Below are 25,640 nucleotides of genomic sequence, written 5' to 3' on the forward strand. Positions count from 1 at the left end.
TGGTCTCAAACTCCTAACCTCAGGTGATCTGCCTGCCTTGGCCCCCGCAAAGTGTTGGGATTACAGGCGTGAGCCACTGTGCCCTGCTGGAGGCACTGTTGAGATTAGGGTTGTGTTTCTTAATTACCAAACCTTTCAGTCAGATTGATTTTGTTATGCTGGTTTAAAACTACACAGATAACTAAAATTCAAAGAATTATATCCCTCAAAGCAAGTGAAATTTTAAAATGTGTTTATATGTATAAAGGGAAAATAAATATGCAGGTATTTTTAATTGTAGGTAACACCAATGCGTTTGGCTATAACTTTCATAACTACATACAATGAAATAGTAAGTGGAAACAATCATGAAAGAGAAAAGGACAAGAGATTACTGTGGACTGAAATTGCTTGTGGGCACCATGTGTGCTTTATAACTTTTGATTTTCTGCTTCCTGTGCTTTGACTCTTGGAAGGATACATGGATCAAGGCAAGCCACCAATTTTTTTTCCTGTTTCCTTGGGAATCGTCACTGGTTCAGAGATGATATGCAACTTAACCAAGACAGGCCAATGCTTTCAGATGTTTTGAGCTTCTAAGGATGTGGACCTTCCATCTGGAGCTAAAGGGTTAGCTATATAAAAATTTGGGACCATATTGAAAAGACTTGTGTGCATCTAGGAGCAAGAAGAGCTGTGCCAGAATCAGAGTAGCACGAAGAGTCTGGAAGCCTTGAGGCCCAGCCCAACCTTTAAGGCCCTCATTCATTGCAGCTCTTCCTTTAGTTCTGTCAGCTTCTCCAAAGGCTTCCCAGCCATGGAAGCTAAGGAAGTAGAGCTAGAACACACAAAAAAAGCAGATGTGGCAGATTTCTTACACATATTCATATATTTGAGTAATATCATCAATGAAACAATGAGTGTTATCTGAAACAAAGATTCTCCTGAGGTGTTCACTGCTATTCCATGTAATCAATTAAATTAAAATATTGATAATTGATTCAGTACAATCACAGAATCGTGAGGTTGGTGAGACAGTCCTTTGACCACTGAAATGTAATTGCAGGCCCTCATGGAATATGTCCAGTAAGGAGTCAGTAAGCATCTGCTTACCCTGTTTTGGTGGCGTGGAACTCACAGTTTCACAAGGTAGGATATTTGAGTGTTTTCTGATACATCATACTTTTGTTTTTCTTATATTGAGCTGAAACATGTGGCTTTGTAATTTGATGCTAACACTATTCCTGGAGTAGAATGAATGAGGAGTCTTTTTCTTCTGGCAGGCAAAAACGTTGAAATTCTCATATTGTCTTCACATAATCACCTGTCCAAGATACACTTTTCCAGTTGTTCCAAAGATTTCTTAAACACACAGACTCCAGAACTGGATTTAAGGCATCTCCTTTGGGAAAAATCCACCACAGACAATTGAATTACTCATTTCCAATTCCTAGCTCCAGAGATGCTGAAAAACTTACACCTGTGTGTATGTAAAAACTTAAGTGAACAGAAAAAAAAATTTTTTTTTTTTTTTTTAGACAGGGTCTCGCTTTGTCACCCAGAATGGAGTGCAGTGTTGTGATCATGGCTCACTGCAGCCTCAAACTCCCAGGCTCAAGGGATCCTCCTGCTTCAGCCCATAAGGAGCTGAGACCCCAGATGTGCACCACCATGCCTGGCGAATTTTAACATTTTTTTTGGTGTAGAGATAGGATCTTACTATGTTGCTCAAGCTGGTCTTGAACTCCTGGGTTCAAGTGATCCTCCCACCTTAGCCTCCCAAGGTGCTGAGATTACAGGCATGAGCCACTGTACCTGACCAATAGTTATGTTTTCTGATATATAATTAATATAGACTCATTGGAGAAAGTTTAGAAATCAAAAGAAGTATCTAAAAAGGACTTGAAATGGACAGTGGTAGTCAAATAAATATGATTTAGCCACCTTACAACTTATAACACCTTTATAACTTTAACATTGTAAAAGGAAATGCCCAAAAGTTATAGTGCAGACTTCTGCTCTAATGAAGAATTATAGCTCAGCACAATCCTGCACCATCTCCAAAATCTCTTTATCACAGCTGCAGAGATATGACCAGAAGTTCTACTGTTTCACCATCAAATTATTTATTTCTTATTTTTCTTTTTATCATTTAATTGCTTCTTTACTTACTTCTTTTGGCCTTTATAAACATTTTACTATGTGTAGAAGTCTAGATTACTTTCATGGATACTGAGTTTCAGACATGCAATATACCGAATAAATCAGATTGGATACTTGTGTTAGTTATCTGTAGCACATTATCCCAAAACTTACCCAACTTAAAGCAACAAGCATTTATTGTCCAATTCAGTTTCTGTGGGTAAGGAATCTGGGAGCAGCTTGGCTGAGTGGTTCTGGCCCAGGTCTCTCAGGAGGTGTAGTCATGCTGTGTCAGCTAGGGCTGCAGTCTCATTGCAAGCTTCCACTCTTCTAGAGAAAGCCTTTCCAAGCTCCCTCACATGGCTGTTGTTAGACCTCAGTTCCTCAATGACTGTGGACCCAGGAAGGCTTTCTTTCTGACCACTGGGGCATCTGCTTGCAGAATGGCAGTTTGTTTCTCCCAAAGTGGCCAAGATGGAAGGCATGAGTTTTTATAATCTACCTATGAAGTGACATGCTATCATCACTTCTGTCACTATTGGTCACACAGACCAAGTATGGAACCATGTGGAAGAGGACTTCTCCAGAGTGTAAAGACAAGGATGCAGAGATCACTGGGGGCCATCTTGAATGTTGGCTACTCCAATACTGAACAAAACAATCATGTTCTATTTTGCATTTTTTTTGGTTAGTATTTGTTTTCATTTGTAGAGAGGATTTGCTACACTGCCCAGGCTGGTCTCAAACTCCTGACATACAGAGATCCTTCCACCTCAGCCTCCCAAAGTGCTGAGGTTACAGGTGTGAACCATCAAACCCAGACACAATGATGCTTTTAATTATCCTAGAAGACCAAAAGCTCATTTAAATTTACTTTCCAGATATGAGAGTTAGTTATTAATATGTACCCCTTCTGTGATTTAAGCAATAAACGTGTCTTCCTCCACATAAAACTGTTTTCAAAAACATATTTTGAAAACTGATAAATACCATTAGTTAACACTAATATTAATTTCAAAAACAAAATACATTAAAATATCACTATATTTCACTAAAAGATATGTGTTTCTACTTATTATATACTTGTGTAACCATTCTTATGGTGATAATGGTCTGAAAATAACATTTTATTTCTAGAATTTGACAATATTAAAAAGTTACCAGTGCAAAGGCTAAATCTGCAAAAATACATTTTTTGAGCCTAGATTTTATTATGTTAGTCTGTAACAAAAATTAATTTATTTTGTTGATCTTCTTCAATATGAGGCTGATATTTACTGAGTGCCTGACAAGCACTTGCTCTGTTAGGCAACTCACGATGGGTACATTTTCTTTCATCTCCACCATGCACAATAGAAGCCAGGCCAGCGATCACAGGATACAGTGTTAGGACACACTGCTGCGTCATCCAAATGGCAGAAAGGACTCAAGCTTGCTGTGCTAACCCACAGGTAGGACTTTTGTTCCCTGTCCCAGTTCATTATTATTGACAGTTCCTAGCTCTGACTTGAACAATTTTATGTAGAAAAAATCTTATTATTCATCATTTTCTTAATTCCATTTAAAATAATTTTGTAACTTTATTGTACTAGGTTGTGATTTTGCTGGTTTCATTTATATTTAATAAAATGCTACTTAGTTACCTATAATAGGATAATGGTATTACATAGCATCTCCACAGCCTAGTAGGAGAGAAAGAAGCAAATAGCAGCATATGGTCAGTACTATTTGTTAATTCAGCTGATATATTTTGAGGCCCTACTATTTGCCAAATACTATGCTGCGTTTTAAAATCAGAGAACTGAAAATGGTAAATATTTGTGGAATGAATGTATGAATGGATGAGTTGGTGACAAATTAGGGAGGCTACATTTTTATCCTTTAAATAAATGTTTATTAATCGCTATGTGCCAAGAAATGTTCCAGGCACTGGAAATAGAGTGTTGAAAGATACACATTTCCATTTGTATGCTTGCATTCCAGAGATCAGCAGAGATCCTTAACGAACAACCTATATGCATCTATATTATGGGTGGTGCAAAGAGGGATTTAAATAGTGTATTAGGATACAGAATAATCAGAGAAGAGCATTGTAGAAGGGGTAATCCAAAAAGGCATTTCTGATCAGGTGACAACCAAGGTTAGACCTAAAGGGTGAGTATGAGTCTGCCATGAGTAGAGCTAGAAAAAGGCATTCCAGGCTGGGTGCAGTGGCTCATGCCTGTAATCCCAGTGCTTTGGAAGCCTGAAGCAGGCAGACCACGAGGTCAGAAGTTTGAGACCAGCCTGGCCCACATGGTGAAACCCTATCTCTACTAAAAATACAAAAATTAGCCAGGCATGGTGGTGGGTGTCTACTCAGGAGGTTGAGGCAGGAGAATTGCTTGAAACCAGAAGGTAGAAGTTGCAGTGAGCCAAGATCACACCACTGCACTCCAGCCTGGGCAACAAGAGCAAAACTGCATCAAAAAAAGAAAGGAAGGAAAGAAAGAAAGAAGGAAAGAAAGAAAGAAAGAAAGAAAGAAAGAAAGAAAGAAAGAAAGAAAGAAAGAAAGAAAGAAAGAAAGAAAGAAAGAGAAGGAAGGAAGGAAGGAAGGAAGGAAGGAAGGATGGAAGGAAGGAAAGAAAGAAAGAGAGAGAAAGAGAAAAAGAAAGAAAGAAAAGAAGAGAAAGAAAGAAAGAGAAAAAGAAAGAAAGAAAGAAAAAGAAAAGAAAAGAAAGAAAGAAAGAAAGAGAGAGAGAAAGAAAGAGGCATTACAGGCACAGAAACACCATGATAAAGATGATGTATTCAAAAACCGGAAGAGAAGCCAGCCAGTAGAGTTACTTGCAATGGACAAAAAAAGAACTAGGAGAGATGAGACCAGAGAAATAGGTGGAGAATAGATGAGTGAGATAGTACACATGAGAATGTTAACACAATAAGATTTTCATTTTTAAAAAGAAAAAAGAAAAGAATCTCATCTGTTTATGTAATGGGTAGGAGGGTCCAGAATAAAGCCTGTGAGAACAGAACTATTATAAAGTCATGTATATCATTCAGGAACATCATGGAACAAAATTCCTAACTCATGTTTGATAGTCCAGGGAGTATTGAGGAGGATGTGTTTGTGTTGACACTGAGGGATGAGCCTTTGCAGAGAAGAGTGGGAATGGCAGAGGGAGCAACCCGTACAAAAAGCTGAAAATAGAAGTATTGAGGCAAATTTCAAGAACTGAGAGTAAGTCATCATGGCTTTAAGTTCAAGGTGTATTTCAGAACACGAAGAAATGATTTTAAAAATCTAGATGAGCGTGAGCTCATAAAGAGATCTGGATGCTGAGCCATGGAACTCAAACTTTAAAAAAGATGGAAATTCAGTATAGGGACATAATCAGAGTTCGGTCTTGGAAAATGATTGTGGTTAAAATGAGCATGGTGAATTGCAAGGGATCAAAACTGCAGAGGAAAGAAAGGAAAATATCAGAAGGCTATCTCATTCATCCAGTTAAAAAAGAAGATGAAGATCTGGCCACAAAGAATAGGAGATGGGTTCCAGAGTTACTCAGGAGGAACCGACAGGCGGGTAAGCTCCTTAGAATGTGAGCTTCACAGGCAGAAAGATTATTGGCTGTTTTATTCACTGCTTTAACTTCATAGCTAGAAAAGGGCATGGCACTTAAAAGAAGCTTAGTGGAGTTGGGGAGGGATAACATGAGGAGAAATGCCAGATATAGGTGATGGATAGGAAGGCAGCAAACCACACTGCCATGTGTGTACCTATACAACAATCTTACATGTTTTTCACATGTACCCCAAAACCTAAAATGCAATTAAATAAAAAAAGAAGCTTAGTGAAATATTTGTGGAATGAATGTATGAATGGAGGAGTTGGTGACAAATTAGGGAGACTACATTTTTATTCTTTAAATAAATGCATATTATTCACCATGTGCCAAGAAGTGTTCCAGGCACTGGAAATAGAGTGTTGAAGGATAAACATGTTCATCTGTCTCTATCTATCTATCATCTATCTATCTATGTCTATCCTATCTTCTATCATTCATTCATCCACCCATCCATCCATCCATCCATCCATGCATCTGTCTATTTAACCATTCTTGCTTCTGTTCCCTTTCTACTTATCATTTTATTTATCTATCTTGTGGTAAAACAATCATTATTTAAAACGCAATCTGTTTCTTACAGACACTGAAGGGAGAGGATAGAAGGAATCTTTGAAAATGCAAACAGAACCCTAGAATTGCAAAATAGTGTCTTGGTTTATTTGCATCCAAAATCTATAAGAAATTAGAAGCTATCCTGGATATTGAAAACCCCAAAGATCACGTGAGCAGCAGAGTGAAGGAGAATATAAAAAAATGGAGGCAAAAAAGAAAAGTGCCTTGTGAGAAATTTCTGCTGTTCAGGTATCTAAAGAGCTTGTACAATCAGAAATAGCTAGTATTCCATTTTTAAGATTAGTTTTTGTTTGCATTTTTTTTGTTGTTGTTGTTACCTAAGCCCTCTTTGAAAATCTCCAGATAGAAGCTGCTACATGTAGATCTTTGTGAAGAGATTGGGATTGTAATCCACATGTAAATTAGCAGACTATAAACACAAGAGAATTAACTACAAGAAGTAAAATCTAAGATCCAGAGTTACAGTGATTAAAAAAAAAAAATCCAAATTTGCAAACATCTTGTGGAGAATGATGGAATTTCCAAACAAAGAGACACAGAAACACACCTATGTTAGGATTTTTTTCTAACTTAATTCTCACCAGACAAATTGATTTCAGCTAATATTTATATCACATATTTTAGTTTTCCCTCTAGCTAAATGATTAGATCTTCTGGAATGTGAGACACTGCATGCATTCATAATATATGTATAATGAGTATCAGTGATGAGCTTAAGAGATTGATATGATGAAGAGAAGGAGGTTCTTTGTCCAGTAGGTTCTAGTGGCTCTTAATAAAAACACAGACTCATACTGACTTCCAAAATGCAGATACAACCACAACTCTGAAGCAGACAAAGCTACAGAAAACCAGCAAAAATTCAAGGATCCAGTACTGTCCAAACAAAATCCAGGGATAATTGCTTTCAAGTTTCTTTCCCAGAGTCTTGCACATTTGTAACTCCCCTAAATTAAACTCCTGTTGTAAACCATAATAACTCCAGTAGAACTGATGCAATAGCAGTCTTTATGGGGAGACACCTGCAAACATCCATTTAAAGTTGCTCTTCTAGCTGCCATAAGTAGTTATTGAAGGCATTTGGAAGTGTAGATTTGCACTTGAAATGGTGTTGAAAATACAGTAGCAAATCCACCAAAAGCAAGAAGAAACAATAATAAGGCTGGTTCAAAAGAGCTCGCTGAAATTCAGAGTAGATCGTTAAACTAATTGAGTGGGTACTAGACTAATGCCTATGACAACACCTACAAAGCCTATTTCTTTTGTTTACAGATAATTACAAAGTGAGGGAGAAAACAGGCTTATCCATCCTATTGCCTTTGGCAAGTCTTCCTCAAACTATAAGATATGCATAAGATTATTCTAGAGTGTGTATAAGATCCAAGATGCTGGGCCCCATCCCTGATGATCTAACTGAATACATCTAGGATGGGGCACAGGGATGTGCATTTTAACAAGTATTCCAGGTTGTTTCTGATATAGTCATTATAGGGAAACAATGGCAGTCAATGAGATTTAAGACATGCATACAGTAAATGTATTCCATTTCTCCCCAAAACACTCCCCTATTAGCTTACAGATGCTTGAAATTTCTTGAAAGTTAGGCAGATCCTATCAACCTTAATTAGAGATGAAGGACCATCCAGTAATTTACAGATCTAATGAGATATAAATGTCTTAAGGGTTGTGGAGAATGTGTGTTCTCTAAAAGTAAGGAGGCTATCTTTGTTAATAACTGGCACTAAAATCCCTGAAACCTTAATGACTAGAATACGGTAAGAAAAGGGTTTTCTTTTCTCTACACCGTTGCCAGCACTTGTTAACTTTCATCTTTTTGTTCATGGCCATTCTAACAGGTGTGAAGTGTGTCTCATTCTGTTTTAAATTTGCATTTTTCTGATGATTAGTGATGTTGAGTATCTTTTCATGTCGGCGTTGGCCATTTTTATGTCTTCTTTGGAAAATGTTTATTCAGTTCCTTTGTCATATTTTCAGTTTGTTTTCTTGGCTATTAAGTTGTATGAGTTCTTTACATGTTGGGCATATTCATTGCTCATCAAATAAATAGTTTGCAAGTATTTTCTCCCATTCTGTTGGTTGCCTTTTCCTTGTGTTGATTGTTTTGTTTGCTGTGCAGCATTTTGGTTTGACATAGTTCTAACAGTTTTGTTTTAAAATGTCTCACATCTAATCCAGTTCCTTGAAGTCTGTGCTCATCAAGTGCTTGTTAATATATTGATGGCTTTGAAGAGTTTACTAATCAATGATGAAGACCTGATACCCTTTCAAAGATTTAAATGTTAGAGATAAGAAAATGTAATATGGGCATAAAATAATAAAGTTGATTGAAATGCTACAGAAAGCTTTCCAACAACTGAAATAATATGACTGTTGTGCAAATTCCTCGATAGATCACAAAACAAAAAACTCTACACCCTAGTTTTCAAAGTCCTTCATGTTCTGAACACTAAAGTTTTCCAGACATATCTCAGATTGCCCCTGTTTGTATGCCTGAGTTCTAAATGTCAAGGGACACATCTAGAGGATTTCCATATTTAAAGCTCTACTTGTGCCATCTTTACAAACTTTCTTTCACTTATTTGTACCACTGGGAATCCCATTTTTCCTCAAGCCAGTCCCAGTGTCCCTCCAGATGCATTCCCTGCTTACACTCCTAATCCAGGTAGCTCTCTTCCCCTGCACATCTAGTGCACTCGGATCTCCTGAGGGCAGTTAAGAGAATTTGCATTGTATTGCTTTGTTTCTTTCATGTATTTTGTTCACGTTTTTTTTTGCGGTGACTTCTCTGTGGTGTGGGAAGTCTTATAGTTCTCATTATACACAAGGAAGAAATATTTATTATATAAGTGATTGACATCACAAAAATGAATAATTTCAATTTTGATCTAAATTATGTATGGATTCAAAAAGCTTATGTTACTTAATATTCTTGGTGATGGTGTCCTCGTTCATAAACCAATGACGGCAACATCTGCTGTGCAGGATTGGTACAAAGATGAACAGAGGCCACTCATGCAAGGCACTGGCAGACTTAAAATCTCAAAAACAGGTCAGGTGTGGTGGCTCACACCTGGAATCCCAGCACTTTGGGAGGCTGAGGTGGGTGAATCGCCTGAGGTCAGGAGTTCAAGACCAGTCTGGTCAATATGGTGAAACCGGTCTCTACAAAAAATATTTTAAAAATTAGCTGGACGTGGTGGTGTGCACCTGTGATCCCAGCTACTCAGGAGACTGAGGCCGGAGAATTGTTTGAACCAGGGTGGCAGAGTTTGCAGGTAGCTGAGATTGCGCCAGTACACTCCAGCATGGATGAGGGAGCAAGANAAAAAAGAATCAAAAACATCCTTGTAGATGCAAAGAAGTACAGAGAGTAGAAAACAAAAAAATATATATTGATATTGATATATAAAAAGTAATATTAAGGGATTACTGAAATAAAGTCAATCCAAAAAAGTTTTAAACAACATTTATAATATTTGCTAAGAATGTTATGAGGCAGTAATTTGGTTTTGGGTCAGTTAGGATAGCTTCTCTCTGTTCCAAACAGTTTGTCAGGGCTCATTCATATGTCAGGGACCTCACATGGGATTGCTAGAATGATTGACATAGTGTATTAGTCCATTTTTATGCTGCTGTAAGGACATGTCTGAGAGACTGGGTAATTTATAAAGCAAAAGTTTTGATGGACTCAGTTCCACACGGCTGGGGAGGCCTCACAATCATGGCAGAGAGTGAAGGAGGAGCAGAGATACATGTTACATGGTGGCAGGCAAGAGAGCACGTGCAGGGGAACTGCCCTTTGTAAAATCATAAAATTTCATAAGAACTCACTCACTATCACAAGAACAGCATGGATTAACCACCCCCATAATTCAATTACCTCCCACTGGGTCCCTCTTATGACACGTGAGGCTTGTGGGAGCTGTATTTCAAGATGAGATTTGGGTGAGGACAAAACCAAACCACATCAGATGGCTTAAAAGAATGGATCTCTCTTTATCTGACCTCTTATTTTCTACCAGCATAGTCTGGATTAATAACAGTAGGAGCATTACAAGTTAGAAAGTTTCCTTCGCACTCTGTTGGTTACAGCAAGTCATTAGGCCAGCTCTGAGTCTAGGTCTGCAGCAGTAGACTCCACCTCTTGATGGAAGAAACTGCAAATGATTAGCAGCTATTTGTATTCTATCAAAATAGAGGAGACAGGGTGAGGGAGGGTGGCTTCGAGAAGGCAGAGTTTAGAAAAGCAATGAAGCCACCAAAAGTATGCTTCAGATTTCAAGTAAACATATATGTGATTGATGGAATATAAGACAACTTGAACCCAGTTGTGTATGTTCAAAGTAGTTATGTGTCATTGTAAAGAGGGAGTTGAGGGAAAAAAGTAAGGGGGAGATAAGAGATGATTGAAATTATGTCAAAAAGCCTGTGAGCTCTAATAAAGGAAGTGAAATGATGATAGCCACTGTTAGAGGTGAGAATCCATGCTTCTCTATATAAAACATGGAAGAGAGGGATACACAAGATGAGAAGACGGGAAAGAGGTCTATCTCAGTAAGCTAGACAATTAGCCATTGGGTTAAAGTTTGTGAGTGTAAATAGGAAAGGAATAAATGTTCAGTAATGTTTTAGAACACAATGAGCAAGAATAGAGAAGATAAGGACCATAGCAGGAGGCATCTAAAGGGATGTTAGGTGAACACATGATTTATCATCCAAAGTTGGATTTTTGAGAGAAAAAGAAAATTATTTATTTTATATATATATATATATATATATATATATATATATATATAAATTATTACTCCAGGAAAACAGGAGTTAAGCCAGTATCTACATACAGTCATCTGGGTCTTAGAAGACTAAATGAATTGTGACACTTATGAAGGTAAAGAAAATTGGTAAAATTTTAAGCTTAGGAAAACATAATGAATATTATTTTTGCTAAAGTTTAAGGCCAAAAGGGCACACAAATGAAATGTTCTATGGATAGAAAAAGCAAGAGAAATGTAAAGAGCTTAAAACCTGGACTGCTGGGAGATAATAATAGTAATTATATTTTACATTTACATAATGTCTTATGATTAAAACACTTTCACAGGCATTGTCTCATTTTATCCTTTCAGCAGCCCTTCCAGGTAAAGAGAGTGGTTACTATCCTCCTTATATGGGGAGGAAGGGGGCTACATAGAAGAGAGCATGCGCTTTCAAGATGCCTTGTTATGGCTGGCAGGTGCAGTGACCTTGCTGTGTATCCCTGGAAAGGTTATATAACCTCTTTGAGTATCAGTTTTCTTTAACCCGTAGAAGAAGAGTAATAATGAGAATTAAAATATATATATATATATATATAGTTTATATGAAATTTAACTTGGTATATATACACACAATATATATGTCTAATTCCAAGCATGCAGTATATGTTGGAAATGTTTAACCCTTTCCACACTCTGTAGATGAGAAAACTGAAGTTCAGTTTGTTGAAAGAGCCACCAAATGAACTCAAATCTCCCAATCCAGAGCCGTTTCTGCTAAGCCATTTGCTGATTGCTGGCAGTTGAAATAACAGGAATGAGTGAGTTCTCAAAGGAAGTAAGTGTATATGTGATCTAGGGAAGGAATAAAAAAAATATGCCTCCCAACACCCTAAAGAAAAGAATTCTTAAGAATAATTTAACGAAAAAATTAAGAAAGGCTTGAAAAAGAGTAGCAAGTTTATTGAAACAAATGTTGGCAATCTTAATGAATCCAACCTTTTTAGAGCAGTAAACATAGAGGATATTTCAGGAGGTGCAGAATGAAATACAAATGGCAGCTCAAAGGTAATGGGTCTGAGTTCAAGTTGAGGATGATGGACTAGACAAGAGGAGTAACTGTTGATGCAACAGAAGTTGAGTGAAAAGTTGAAGGGCAGGTCTTTCCTGAGACCGGCTGATTTCAGTCTGGATAATGACCAATGACTGTAGTGAGGCCGACATGGAAGTCAGAAGGAGTTAGCCAGACAGGCTTACCACTCTTGTCCTCAGTTTCCTCATGATCCTTTTCAGTCTCACAGTTCTACAATTCTGACCAAGTTGTCAGTTCTAAGGAGGAGGGAATGGAAAAGGGTCTTTATACATGGCAGTGTGTCTCCAATCCTTCTGACAATACTCGTTGCCTATTAAATATCAGTTCTTTAAGAATTATTTTCCTCGTAGTGAACCTGAAGGTCCTTTGTTCCCCCTCTGTACTCACTGAAATTCTCTCTTTCAGTCTCTGCAATCTCTCCTCTCTCCCTTTTTTTGTTTGTTTCTCCTGTTTTCTGGTTGTACTCTCTACTGGTTATGAGCTGTCTTTTATACTTTTAATTCTCCCTTATTATATGCCATCTACTTATTTTCTGAGTATCTGTTTGACAAATTTGTCCTAACAAACCCATACCCACAATTAATCTAGTTATTCAGAGTGTAAGGGGATATTTATTCCCTGAGAAAAGCATTCTTTGTCCCTCAAGCAGCCCAAACATGATAAAATGTCTGATACATCTTTGTGGCAGTATGAGTTTTAGTCATTTTGCTATAGTCATGCCCACTTCATAATTTACTTTTTACCAAATATTTTACTAGTCACTTTTACTAGCAAATTCTAAGCTTTACTAACTAACTGTAATCTGAGTTCAGACCTAAAGTTATTTTTTGTATCAGATTTTATCCTCAACAGCCTCTTAATGGGCAAAATTTATCCGTTAGCTATTTTCTTGGAAATAATCCTACTAAAAGAATACTAAAAACACAAAACTCCTTAGACCCAGTGAGGAATGGAACTTCTGATTTTCCCTAGATTAAGGTGGCTCACATTATGGTTTGCTTATTACTTTCTTTCTTCATTGATTCATCAATAATTCATTTTCTCAGCAAATTGTTGCCATCTCCTACCTGTAGTGTTTTGGCATGCATTACTGAACATTTTTTAAACACTGAACTTAATTTTTTTTTGAAGCCTACATGTTAAATAAACTTCATCTTACTCTCTGAGGGTGCCAAATTTTCCCAGGTTTGAATCTAAATTCTGTGGGCTCATGTCAAACCACATCATTGATCTGTTATTTAAAATCGTTAGTTGTTCAGCTTGGATTCAGCTGAGAAGCCCCCATTTCAGTATGATTTTCAGTTGTACCTTTTAAATAAGATGAGGACAACCAAAATTATTCTAGATATTAAAATTAGTGGACTTTAATAGAGGAAATTGCTCACACAGGTTACAGGGAGATTGTGAAACCAAAGAGAGGATTATAGAGCCTCCCGTATGCTAACAACAGCAGAAAGCTGTGACTTCCCAGATGATGAAGGAAAAGGCAGTATTGCTGGACCCAGGAGATGGGGTTCACCTGGCAAAGGGCAGAACCTGGGCTTCATTTGGGCCCTTCTGATACAGCTGGAGGCACCCCTGCCCTCCAATCTCTCACCTAGCAGGTGGCAGCTGAGCACAGGAGCTTGGGAAAAACAGCCTCAGTAGCCTATGTAGTGTATTTGACTCCCGGAGCAAATATATCACTCGTCTGCAAGAGAAATAATTTTCAGTAATAAGCTTTAAGTTAACACATTTTTATTATCTATACTTTAATAAACATTTTTATAGACATTACTCTGAAGAAATTCCAGGGGGTTCATACAGGTTAGAATCACTCAAGCTAGCCAGTGTAAAATTTATGCCTCCCATTTCAGTAGCACAGAAATTGCAAAGACAAGGAAACAGAACAGAACTCTGTTTGATCATGACTGGAAGGTTTTATTTGTATTTTAAAATTAAATAAAAATTTAATTTTATTTATTAAAAATTAAAATTTGTATTTTATTTGTATTTTAAAAATTAAATCAGTAAAACAGAATGGCTGCAGAAAACCTATTTGAAAATCATCCTTGCAGAATTGGAATCCAGGAGAAACTCTTTAACTTTGGCAACAAACCTGTGAAGCCAAGTCCACGTGTGTCAGGGCACACAGTAGTATAGATAGCATCTCTGTCTATTCATTTGTAGTACAGATGACATCTCTTTATCATCTATCTGTCTAATCCTCTATCATCTATCAATCATTATCATCTCTCATCGACCAATCTATCATCTCTCTATATAATATCCATATATCATATATCTGCCCTCTGTCTATCAATTATCTATCTATCTATCTATCTATCTATCTATCTATCTATCTGTCTCCCTATCTATGTACCTACTATCCAACTATTTATCTACTTATCTGCCTATCCGTCTATCTTAGTTTGCTAGGGCTGCCTTGCCACACGTCTCACCATGATGGAGGTTAGAATTCTGAGATCAAGGTGTCCACAGGATTTAGTTCCTTCTGAAGGTTGGGAGGGAAGAAGCTGTTCCAGACCTCTTTCCCTGGCCTACAGATGGTGATCTTCTCCCTATGTGTCTCCACATCACCTTTTCTCTGTACCTGTCTATGTCCAACTTTCCTCATGTTTTTATAAGAACACCAGTCATATTCAATATCCTACCTTAATAATTTTATTTTAACCTCATTACCTCTATACCTAATTACCCTATATCCAAATACAGTTGCATTTTCATATATATGAAGTTTAGAACTTTAACATATAAATGGGGGGAAGGCACACTTTGGCCCATAACACTGCCTACCTCTCTGAAAAGTAATGACAATGATGGTTAGGAACCTACATCAAGAAATTACAATTTTTTTGTTTTGATCAAGTGCTTTATCACTAACATTAATTAGAATGGTCAGCATGTGAAGACAATAAAGAGCAGACCCAATATTTAGTAGGTTTTATTTTTGCTTTTCAATTATTTCCAGAGAGAGCCTCCTCCTATTGCGTATACCTGGGGAGGACCACTCTTACCGTAAGCTCTTGGCACACACTGCCCAACCATAAGCATCAACCTCCATAGGATACACATTAGACAGAGGAGTGGCAAGGAGTGGATCTGAAGGCACGCAGGCATGGATGGGCCAGCCACTTGTCCATGTGTATGATTGCTGTGTCTCACTTAGTCCCAGGCACTAGACCTTTTTGAGTCTGGCATGCTCTCTGCCCATCTCAGGAGGGTAGGAAATGTTCTCCTGCTCCCATGGTGTTCCAGCTGTGGGGAACTTGGCAAGATTATCTTTTAGGCTGTCAGACTAAATACATCACAGAGATGTCCTTTATCCTCCAGCACTGTGAGATCACAGGGAATACTTCATCGACATCCTCAGCTCCACCTGAGTCAGGACACAGATGATTTCTGCCCTTGGATTCTCGAATCTGTCTGAGAGAGTTTATTATTCCCCTATGCCCCAGTCCCTAGGAACTGAACTAGGGAGTGGCCACCAGGCCACTTCCTGGAACAAACTGATATCTAGACCCTCTAAACTCTGCTCCTTATGATTTCACCTTCATCCAAGGACATCATTTTATACTCTTAATCTTAAAGATAACCATGTTATTCTTGGCCCATGATTTCCTAAGAATCTATGCTTTTCATACTTAAAAACCAATAACTGTCTTTACATTTCTGAATTCCATAGTTTCATCTCTTCTCTGGGGGAAAAGGGGATGTACAGTAGTTAAAACCTCAAACCATTGTGCTGTATGTATACTGTTTTTTGATCATTCCTCAAATTATTATCAAATCACAACTTAGCCCTGTGGTTGAATTCTTGATTTCTGCATCTTAGCTGTGTGACTTGGTTGAGTCAGATAGCTTTGCATGTCTCAGTTCTTTTACTTGGCATCTTTTGGTGATGATATCTACACTGCAGCACATGGTGGTTACAAATATCAAAACAGTCGAACAAAACACTTTTAAATACAGCAAGATTTTTTACAAATGAAAAAATTTGTGCATTTAATTAAATATGTAAACTACAAAAGTATTACTCTCTTAAAACATCTTCAACCATGTGTGATTAAATAATATTTTGTGGTGTTAGTTTTTTTCTATCCTTATATTTTCCATCTTTCCCTGGTGCCCATTCCAGAAGGTGGTCAGCAAAGCATTTCACTCAGTATGTAGAAAAATGGAAGGCAAAAGCAGACTGGAAGAGTTTTAGTCTATGCATTTTGTTTCTGAAAACCTCTATGAAATTGTACAATGTTTTTAACAGTGGAGAAGGAGAAGAAGAGTTACAGAGGTGACATTAAAACATTTTATTGGGAAGTAGGCATCTACCACTGCTCATGGATAGCTGGTAACCAGGTCAGCAGGTCAAGTTCCTGGCTATGACTCTGGAAAATGATACCGCAGAACATCTTAACACCAGCTATATTGGTATTTTTCAAAGTTTCCCAAGCAACTCTAATATACAACTAGAGTTGAAATGAACTGATTCAAGTAGCCCAGAAAAAAAGTCTCAAAAAAAAAATGGCTAAGTATGACAGATTAGACAGAGCTAAGAAGCCTAAAAATAATCTGTGAGCAGATAAAATAGACATCTTCTCAGATACCTACGGGGACTGATGATCATGGCCTGACCCTGGAAAAAACCATGGAGCACTGCTTAGCCCTGCAGAAGATGCCAAGAACTGTGTAATATGTGGAGAAGTACTCAAGAAGTTGAACTTCAGTTAAATTTTAGAAAATAAAGATAAATTTCTTGCACACCTGGTTTTGTAGTAAAAATTTGTGCATTCTTAATGTATCTTTAAATTCGCTGAAAATTAGTAAAATTTATTTTTGGTGTAATTGGAAAACTGCTACAGCAGAGTGGAGCAGGGAAAAATAATCTTTCCAAACCTACACATTGATTAATGAAAGGGCAAGCAACAAAAAACGTAGTTCCTGAAATGTTGCCACATATTCAATAGCTAATATTATCTTATAATTGCACCAAGTGTTATACCTTTTTACTCTTTGATCCTCTGGCTAGCAGAATAACATACATACCCATTTAGGCTGATTAATCCATTCTTGTAAAGCTAATTACTTCTAGGTGAGCCAATAGGTAAGAAAAATGATTCTATGACAACTTTTAGGTATATATCTTGCTTGTCTTGATGGCTTACTTATTTGACTATAAAAGACAAATGACTCTTTTCCAACATACCCAATATTAGGTCTTTTTGAATTGAATCTGATTTTTAAAAATCTGAAGAAAAATTCATCTTAATCACTGTTTTTCTTATTTTTATTGCTAATCTTTGAAGATTTTACACTTGTGTGATCTTATCATTTAATATTACCAGTGTTTTAAATACAGTTTTATATTACCAGGGGCTTGACCTACTGACGTCTTGCTGGTGGTTGGCAGAATGGAGAGAAGTTTGGATATTAACATCCAGTCTTGAGTTATCACTGATTTAATGCTTCAGAGTTACTAGGTGATGTTTTGAGGACAGAAATTCATTCTAATTGACCCCACAGCTACATAGATCAACATCGTTGTAATATGAAACTATTTTATTTTAGTATAATAAGGATGAACATGCAATAAATATTTGGTGAATAAATTTAAGCTTCTCGTTGCAATTATATACACAAAATCAAATACAAGTTTATTACAAAATAAGCACAATATTTGAAGAGTTAAAACTGAACTTATAAACATTGATTGACTCATAAGATCTGACAGTTTCAGAAGCAACCCACAGGGGTGACCTTGCCTCATAAACACTCCCCACTCACTCTCACCCCACCCAACCCACCACACTCTTAACCCTGATATTGGTATGTACACATGGGAAAAGAAAAATTGAGAAAATAATGCATGTAACTCAAGCAAAACAAAATACCTTCACCATACCTATTTGTTTACTAGATAATGCAAAAGAGATATTTATCTTAGCCTGATTACTTGCCTGAATCATAACCTTGATTCTTCGAATTGCTTAGCATGTTTATACCTGTGCAGTGACTAAGGAATAAAACAAAGAATAGAAACCATTCCTTCAACACCCAAACTGCAATTCTCTAATTGGGACCGTATAACCTCTAGATAAGAATTGAGTGTTAATAGTCTTCTATTGATGTGCCTTATCAAGATAGATGCTTCTATTTGCTTGAGGTGCAGATAATAGGCTATGAAAAAATATTATTTTTCATTTATAAATTATTTTCCTTTAAACAAAAATTCAAGGTGAGTTTAACGGTATACATTAGAGACCTTAAAATCTGTCTTCTTAATTGTCCTAAGAGAAATCAGAGGTCCCTTTTCACTAAAGTGTCTGATTTTTAGTGTGCGAGTTTTCTAAAGGAACAAAGCCTTTTATTAGATGGACATTTTCATATTTTGACAAATCCAACTAGAAATTATTATTTGATGTTTAGAATTTTCCATGACAATCATTTTAAAACGATCATTACTTAGTTGTTAGTCTGTAGTATAAGAAACAATGTAGATGAAAAATAATAGGCTATTAGAATAGATACATGTTTTATTGTTATGGATTATCAGTTTCAACTTTAGATTCTTATCAGATGATATATGATGGTCAAAAAGGCGTAGCCCTTCACTGTACACTTGCTAATGATGATGGGAACATTTGGCTTTGGAATATGAAAATTGGAACACGGATTGAGTCCAACAATAGTAAATACGTTTAATACACCTTAAGTCAGAATTTCCAAGTAAGTCATTTTCATTCCTACCACCAGTAACAAATGGAAACTTTCATATCAATTTAAATGTAGTCATAAAGCAGGTTCTCCTGCCTGCACATACTTACAATTTCTAACAGGATTTCTAAAACACATTGACCATAGTCCACATTTGGAGCTGAAAGCAGGCATTAGACATAACTGGTGGAGGTCTTACTAAGCATTGCCACGTTTCTTCGCTTATTTGTGTCTGGCACACAGTATCCAGGCACCGGATATCTGTGCCTTTGCTTCTTTCTGTTGCAGCAGCAAAATCCACAAAGCAGACCCCCTCCAATGAAGAGGACAGCAGCGCTTGTCCAGCCAAGGAAAAGTGCTGCTCCCAGCTCTCGTTTCTGACCTATGTGGATGGCTGGGTTGTAGAAATCTCTGATGATTATATTGGCTGTCCAGCTCACTGGAATCAGAACGAAGATGCCCGTCAGAATGAAGAGGACTCCTGAAGTTCCCAGAAGGTATGCCTTAGCCCTCTTATTAGAGCCCATGCACTGGACCTGCTTCATGCCACAGATGCCAATAAGTAGGGCTATCAAGGAGAGAGCAACAGCCAAACACATGAGTGCCCGGGCTGTTTCCAGGGCAGGTGGAAGAGCCAACAAGGAACTATAGAACTTGCATTGCAACCTCACCCTGGCTTGTCGGATGCAGTTTAACCAGAGGCCTTCCCAGAGCCTCTCAAAGACAATAATGTTGCTGCCAACAAAAGCTGACACTCTCCACTGAGGCAGAAGGGTTGTGGCGAGAGTCCCCACCATGCCGAGGAACCCGAGAACCAGCCCAGCAATTTGCAGGGGATAAAATACCATTGTCTTTCCTTTGAAGACTGGTCCAATTCGGAGTGGTAGAAGATGCTCACAATGCAGAACGTGGAAGGCTCTTGAGTCTAGAGAAGGCTTTGATGATGTTCTCCTTGGTTGGTGCCCATAATGTTTTAGTCCAAATCAGTGGCTGTGACTGAACTTGGCCTAACTAGAAGTTCCTGTTGTAAATGCATGTTGCCTTTCTTCACACACATTCATTTCTGTATGGATTATTTACTAGTCATATATAATTGTTTCCCAGCCAATAAGAAGGTAGCTAGAGGTGTGTCAAGAAATACTGCATTCAACTTTAGGATTTATCATATTATTGTCTTAGTAATGCTGTAATTAAGTGTCAAAGCTTCCATTGTGGATTGCTAATTACAGAGCTGAAAATTCCTATGTAAAAATCACTCTGATATAAAAGTATAAATATATGTGTTAAGGCACAGCTGAAGACAATGTCAAAACCTTGTCAGTTTATTGGAGAGTAATTTAAAAACATTTTGGACTTTATTACTTTTTTCTAGCGTAAGCCACTTTTTCTTAACATGATAAACAATTCTGGCTTTAATAAAGATGTCTCAATAGGAAGAAATGTTTAGGTGTTAGTTTCAAGACCCACTAGAACTATTGATACTTAGGAGGAGCCCTAAGCAAGAAATTCACATTTCATAGTTTATTCTTAAGATCCAGAAAGGAAGAAAATAGAGAAGCGCTCCTTATAATTAATTTGAATGAACTGTTAATTATTACATTAACTATTAAGTAACACCTCTCTCTCTGTTAAAATGTTTAGTAAGTAAACTTTCATTCAATACTTCTTCAATGGAAGCTTGAAATATATCACATTTATTAAAGCCAAACATGTACCTTTCATTTTTATAGAGCAATATAAAAGTGGCCCTTGAAATTGGCTATGCAATTGCTTAAAATTCAGACATTAGAGAACTTTTCAGTGCTAGAAGTTATCTTCAAGGCCATCAAATTTAAGACTCTTACTTGCCAGATGAACAAGAGGCGTATGAAGTGTCTGGCTAAGACAAGCCATGTGGTAACTGATCCAGGAACAAGCCCAGGTCTCTAACTCACAGTGCTTACCTCCTCTGTCTAGTGTGATTCAAGAACAGGAAGGAGAGATGATTTTTCGAATCTTTTCATGTGAGTGAGACTAAACCTAGTGAACATTTAACACTATCCTTTCTACAGTTTTTTCAAATGGTTTTCAAAGGAAGCAAAATTCAATTGAGATTATTTCAAAATTTGAGTCAAGTTGTAATTTTTGACTGCCACTTTCCTGCACTCCCCAGAGGTGGTAGGAAGCTTCATATGGGAGAAGTGGACCTTTTTTCTTTTTCTTTTATATCCCACTGTCAAGGGATCTATTGTAAGTATGAAAAACACTCCAAAGCAAGCACACCAACCACACTCCAGGTGGGGAGACATTACAGTTTGCAAAATATCCTCCATCTCAGTCAATTACAGGCCAAAGATTTAATGGGTGGTCCAATGACATCCATATTTGAAGAGTCTACTCACTGAATTAATGAATGTGAAAATCACTGAGTTTTCAAAATGATTGGTCTGAGAACTCCCCCTCTAAGGAATGTGAATCATTGAGCAAACAGATGACTTCTGTGTTGCTAACAGTTGCCCAACACCAGATTGGATGGAGGGTTTGCTTGGCCCTTTATTCATGGTTACTGAAACATAGACTTAACCATTCCCTCCCTGACAGGATTTTCCAGCATCACTCTGACTTGTTACTTCTGGGTCCTCTTCCTCATTCTAGTTCCTCTTCCTCATTCTGTCTCATTTTTATTCCTGTGTTCACTTTGTCCTGGAAGTTTCCAACTTTTCTTCTCAATTAATTGCTTTCTCATTAGCTAGAGCATATTATCTGTATTATAAGTAAACATAAGTGAAACATATGTTTGTTTAAGATATGGAAATATCTCCTAAATATAAAAATAATCTGAGGCTGGGTATGGTAGCTCACATCTGTAATCCCAATACTTTGGGAGGCTGAGGCAGGCGGATTTCTTGAACTCAGGAGTTTGAGGCCAGCCTAGGCAAATAGAGACACACTGTTTCTACAAAAAATAAAAATAAAAATTAGCTGGATGTGGTGGCACACATGTGCAGTCCCAGCTCCTCGGGAGGCTGAGGTGGGAGGATTGCTGAGCCTAGAAAGTCAAAACTGCAGTGAGCTGTGATTGCTTTATTGCACTTTAATCTGCGCAACAGAGTGAGACCTTATTCCCACTCCCCTCTCAAGAAATGAATAACCTGAAAAACATAAATAACGAAGGAGCTCTTGATCTTTGCCTCTCACAGACAAAGCCAATTGTTAAAAACATGTTAACCTTCTCTCCTTTGTATTAGGGGAAGATACTGCATTTCTCTCCAACCTTTCTATGAATGTCATCCCCTTCTACCTCTTCAGTGGGCCTTGCTCTATTGATCATCCCCTCCCTTCATTGTACTGACACCTTCTCCCCCTCTCTGAGTTGTCCCTTAGAAAATAAACATACTTGGTTTTCTTCTATTTTGAAACTCCATCTTGGTACAGGTACACCATGGAATATTATGCAGCCTTTTAAAATAATAAAACCCTGTCTTTTATGATAACATGAATGCAGCTGGAGGCCATTATCCTAAGCGAATTAATACAGGAACAGAAAACAAAATCTCGCATGTTCTCACTTACAGGTGAGAGCTAGACATCAGATATACGTGAAGATAAAGATGCTAACAACAGACTGGGGACTACTAGAGAGAGAAGGAAAGAGGGAGATAAGGATTGAAAAGCCAGCGATTTGGTACTATGCTCACTATCTGGGGAACGAGCTTATTCACACCCCAAATGTCAGCATCAGTAAAAAACTTGCACATGTGCAACCTCCACATTCAGGGTTCAAATGAGTCTCCTGCCTCAGCCTCCCTAGTAGCTGGGATGGCAGGTGTGTGCCATCTGTAAAATAAAAGTTGAAATTATAAAAACATAATAATAGAAATAAATAAAAATAATAAAATACAATAAAATGAAAGTTCTTGCCAGACCTGTATTCCTTTTCATGTTATCTCTACACATCTTCTGGCGCTCTCTCACATTTCCCACTGCTACACACATTGAAATCTGCCTTGAGTCATCATGCTACCCACAAAAACTTTCCTAGAAATATTATAGACTTCTCGGACATCCTAACGACTATCTTTACAAAAACACTTTCATATTTCTGCTTATTGTTTCAGTAAAGTTTGCAACAAACCACTATCTTCTTTTTTTCTTTCTTTTTTTTTTTTTTTTTGAGACGGAGTTTCGCTCTTGTTACCCAGGCTGGAGTGCAATGGCGCAACCTCGGCTCACCGCAACCTCCGCCTCCTGGGTTCAAGCAATTCTCCTGCCTCAGCCTCCTGAGTAGCTGGGATTACAGGCACGCGCCACCATGCCCAGCTAATTTTTTTTGTATTTTTAGTAGAGACAGGGTTTCACCATGTTGACCAGGATGGTCTCGATCCCTTGACCTCGTGATCCACCCGCCTCAGCCTCCAAGGTGTTGGGATTACAGGCGTGAGCCACCGCGCCCGGCCAAACGACTATCTTCTAATGGGAGACAGTGAAGGGCATGTGATCTGGAGAGAGAGTTGTTTCAGTTTTGGCTTGATGCCTTAGCCATCCATCTTCGGCATGTTTCTGAACCCCCCAAAAGTGCTTGTTCTACGATATCAGGATAAGAATAACATCAAATTTACAGGGCTACCTTGAAGATTCAATGGAATATGTGCAAAGAACCTGGTCCTGAGCAAACACCCAGGAAAGATTTTCTGTCAATATTTGTCTCCTTTGTTTGTGTTGCATTGTCATCCTTACTAATTCTCCACCTGCGCATTCTCACTCTTCTTTCTCTAAGTGCCCTTTGCCATGTTTGTTTTGTTTGTTTTCTTCCAGACTTCTGATATACCTCGATACTCTTCTCACTCAGTACACTCTCCCTAAGACACCTCACCTATGTCTGCACAGCATTGTCTACCTCCTGTCAGACTACAAGTTCTGAATTTGTTGTCTTTGGCCCAAGCCTGTTTCTCTTTGTTACCCTCAGCTCATTTTTCTCTCTTATTCTTTAATAAACATGTGCCTATAGTAGACACTGCAATGTTTTACGCAGATATCTTACTCCAGCTCCTTAGAGTGCTGTGGGCAGAAAACCCTCAGCTCTCAGCCTTATTCTGGTATTAACTAGAACTAGGCATGTCACTCAAACTATTCCCCATTCATAGATGCAACCCATATCTAGTGACTCATCAATATGGTCCTGACTGCTAGCCCTCTTAACCCCATAGGGTTAGTACAGGGGATATTCTAGCTCAAGAGCTCACTATGTGGTCAGCTGAGACCTTCATTAGCTCTGCATCCCAACTAAACTTCTCTGTATGGCCAATCCTCTTTCTTCCCTTCTTTTCTTAAGGTGTTGATCTCATAATAAACATAATGCACACTAATCTCTGCCTCAGAGTCTCATGCCCAGGGAACCCAACCACTGATTAACACCTTATTCAAATGGATTAAATATGTTTCCTGTTTTATGCTATGTCTTAGTTCAGCCCCTTGACATTCCTTACCTGTACCATTTCAAGAATGTCTTGCCTAGCCTCCTTGCCTCTGCCCTTCCTTACTGCTTTCTGATTCAGACATTCTGTTGAAGAGCCATAAAACCTTGCTGAATCAAACTCTCTACATGCCACCACCTTACTTAAAATTTTTCATTATTTATCGCCTATAAAATAAGATCCAAATTCCTTAGCATGACGCAAGAGACAAATTTTTGAATGACCCCTGTCCAATTTTAAAGTTAGCCTCTGACTGATCCATTCCATGTCTTCATGGAGCTTACATTTTAGTGAGCATGATAAATACAAAACATGCAATTGCCAAAATACATATTATTAAAAAATAAGGTATAGCTATGCTTAAAAAATATATAGGGTATAAACAGAAATGATTTTAACTTTAAGGTTTCTCTGAAAGAAGGGCATTCTGATGAAATAAGATTTAAAGTGCAACCTGAAGCTTGCGTAGGAATTAGCCAGATATTCAGCAAATAGTAAGAGAAAGAGAATTCTGGGCACAAGAGACCATCTGGGTGAAAGCACTGCAGGCAAAGAGAGCTTGGATCTAATGCAAATGAAAGACTGAGCCAGAGGAGGGTGAGAGAATTGAGGTGAGGTTACAAATGTAGACAAGGTCCAGATATGCAAAGCCACATGAATATGTAATAATCTCTTAAGAGCAATGCAAATCCAGTTAAAGATTTTCAGCATGGGACTTGCGTAATCAAGACTAAAGTCTGCTTAAAAACAAAACAAAACAAAACAAAACAAAACAAAACAAAACAAAAACGAAAAAACACCAACCACTAAAACAATATGGCTATTTTGGAGAAATTAATTATAAAGAACAAAACTGAATACGAAGAAACCAGTTAGAAGGTTATTGCAATATTCCAAGTGAGAGATGATAGAAGCTGGGTTAGAGTAGGGGCAATGTAGGGGTGGATCGATTTACATTATGTAAAGGAATTACAATTGGTGAAGGTGAGTAATGGACTGGAGGTAGGGAAGGTTTCAGAGACGACTGTAGTATTGTTGACATGAGCATCATTGTACTCAGAGATGCATTTACCATGACATGAGACACTGAAGGACGAGTGACATTTCAGAAAAAGATTAAGGGTTCAGCTTTTAGGTGTGAAGTCTGAGCTGCCTGTGAGCCATACAAGAAAATAATCTATAGGAATTAGATGTTTTGGAGCACTCAGGGACAATCTGGGCTGTATACATATGCAAGAATCCATAATCTCCATCCTGTCCACAAATTATCTCTGATTAGATCATAATCGGTGAGAGGAATCTGCT

The 25,640-nt window shown here is 37.8% G+C and overlaps 1 protein-coding gene across 1 annotated transcript; it reads right to left on the minus strand.

The window, feature by feature from the left end:
- Window positions 1-301: 301 nt before the first annotated feature.
- Window positions 302-19,972, minus strand: CLDN17 (claudin 17). Its single transcript, XM_017541952.2, has 2 exons — window positions 18,993-19,972; window positions 302-817 (listed from the first exon to the last, which is right to left on the minus strand). The coding sequence occupies exon 1, from the start codon at window positions 19,728-19,730 to the stop codon at window positions 19,056-19,058; it is 675 nt and encodes a 224-aa protein (XP_017397441.1). The 5' UTR covers window positions 19,731-19,972; the 3' UTR covers window positions 302-817; window positions 18,993-19,055.
- Between the last annotated feature and the right edge of the window lie 5,668 nt (window positions 19,973-25,640).

This window comes from Cebus imitator, unplaced genomic scaffold, assembly GCF_001604975.1.
Source record: "Cebus imitator isolate Cc_AM_T3 unplaced genomic scaffold, Cebus_imitator-1.0 Scaffold138, whole genome shotgun sequence".
NCBI lineage: Eukaryota > Metazoa > Chordata > Mammalia > Primates > Cebidae > Cebus > Cebus imitator.

What these genes read in the sequence shown, in the direction of transcription:
- CLDN17 (XM_017541952.2), bottom strand. Translation starts at nt 19,730, where the DNA reads ATGGTATTTTATCCCCTGCAAATTGCTGGGCTGGTTCTCGGGTTCCTC.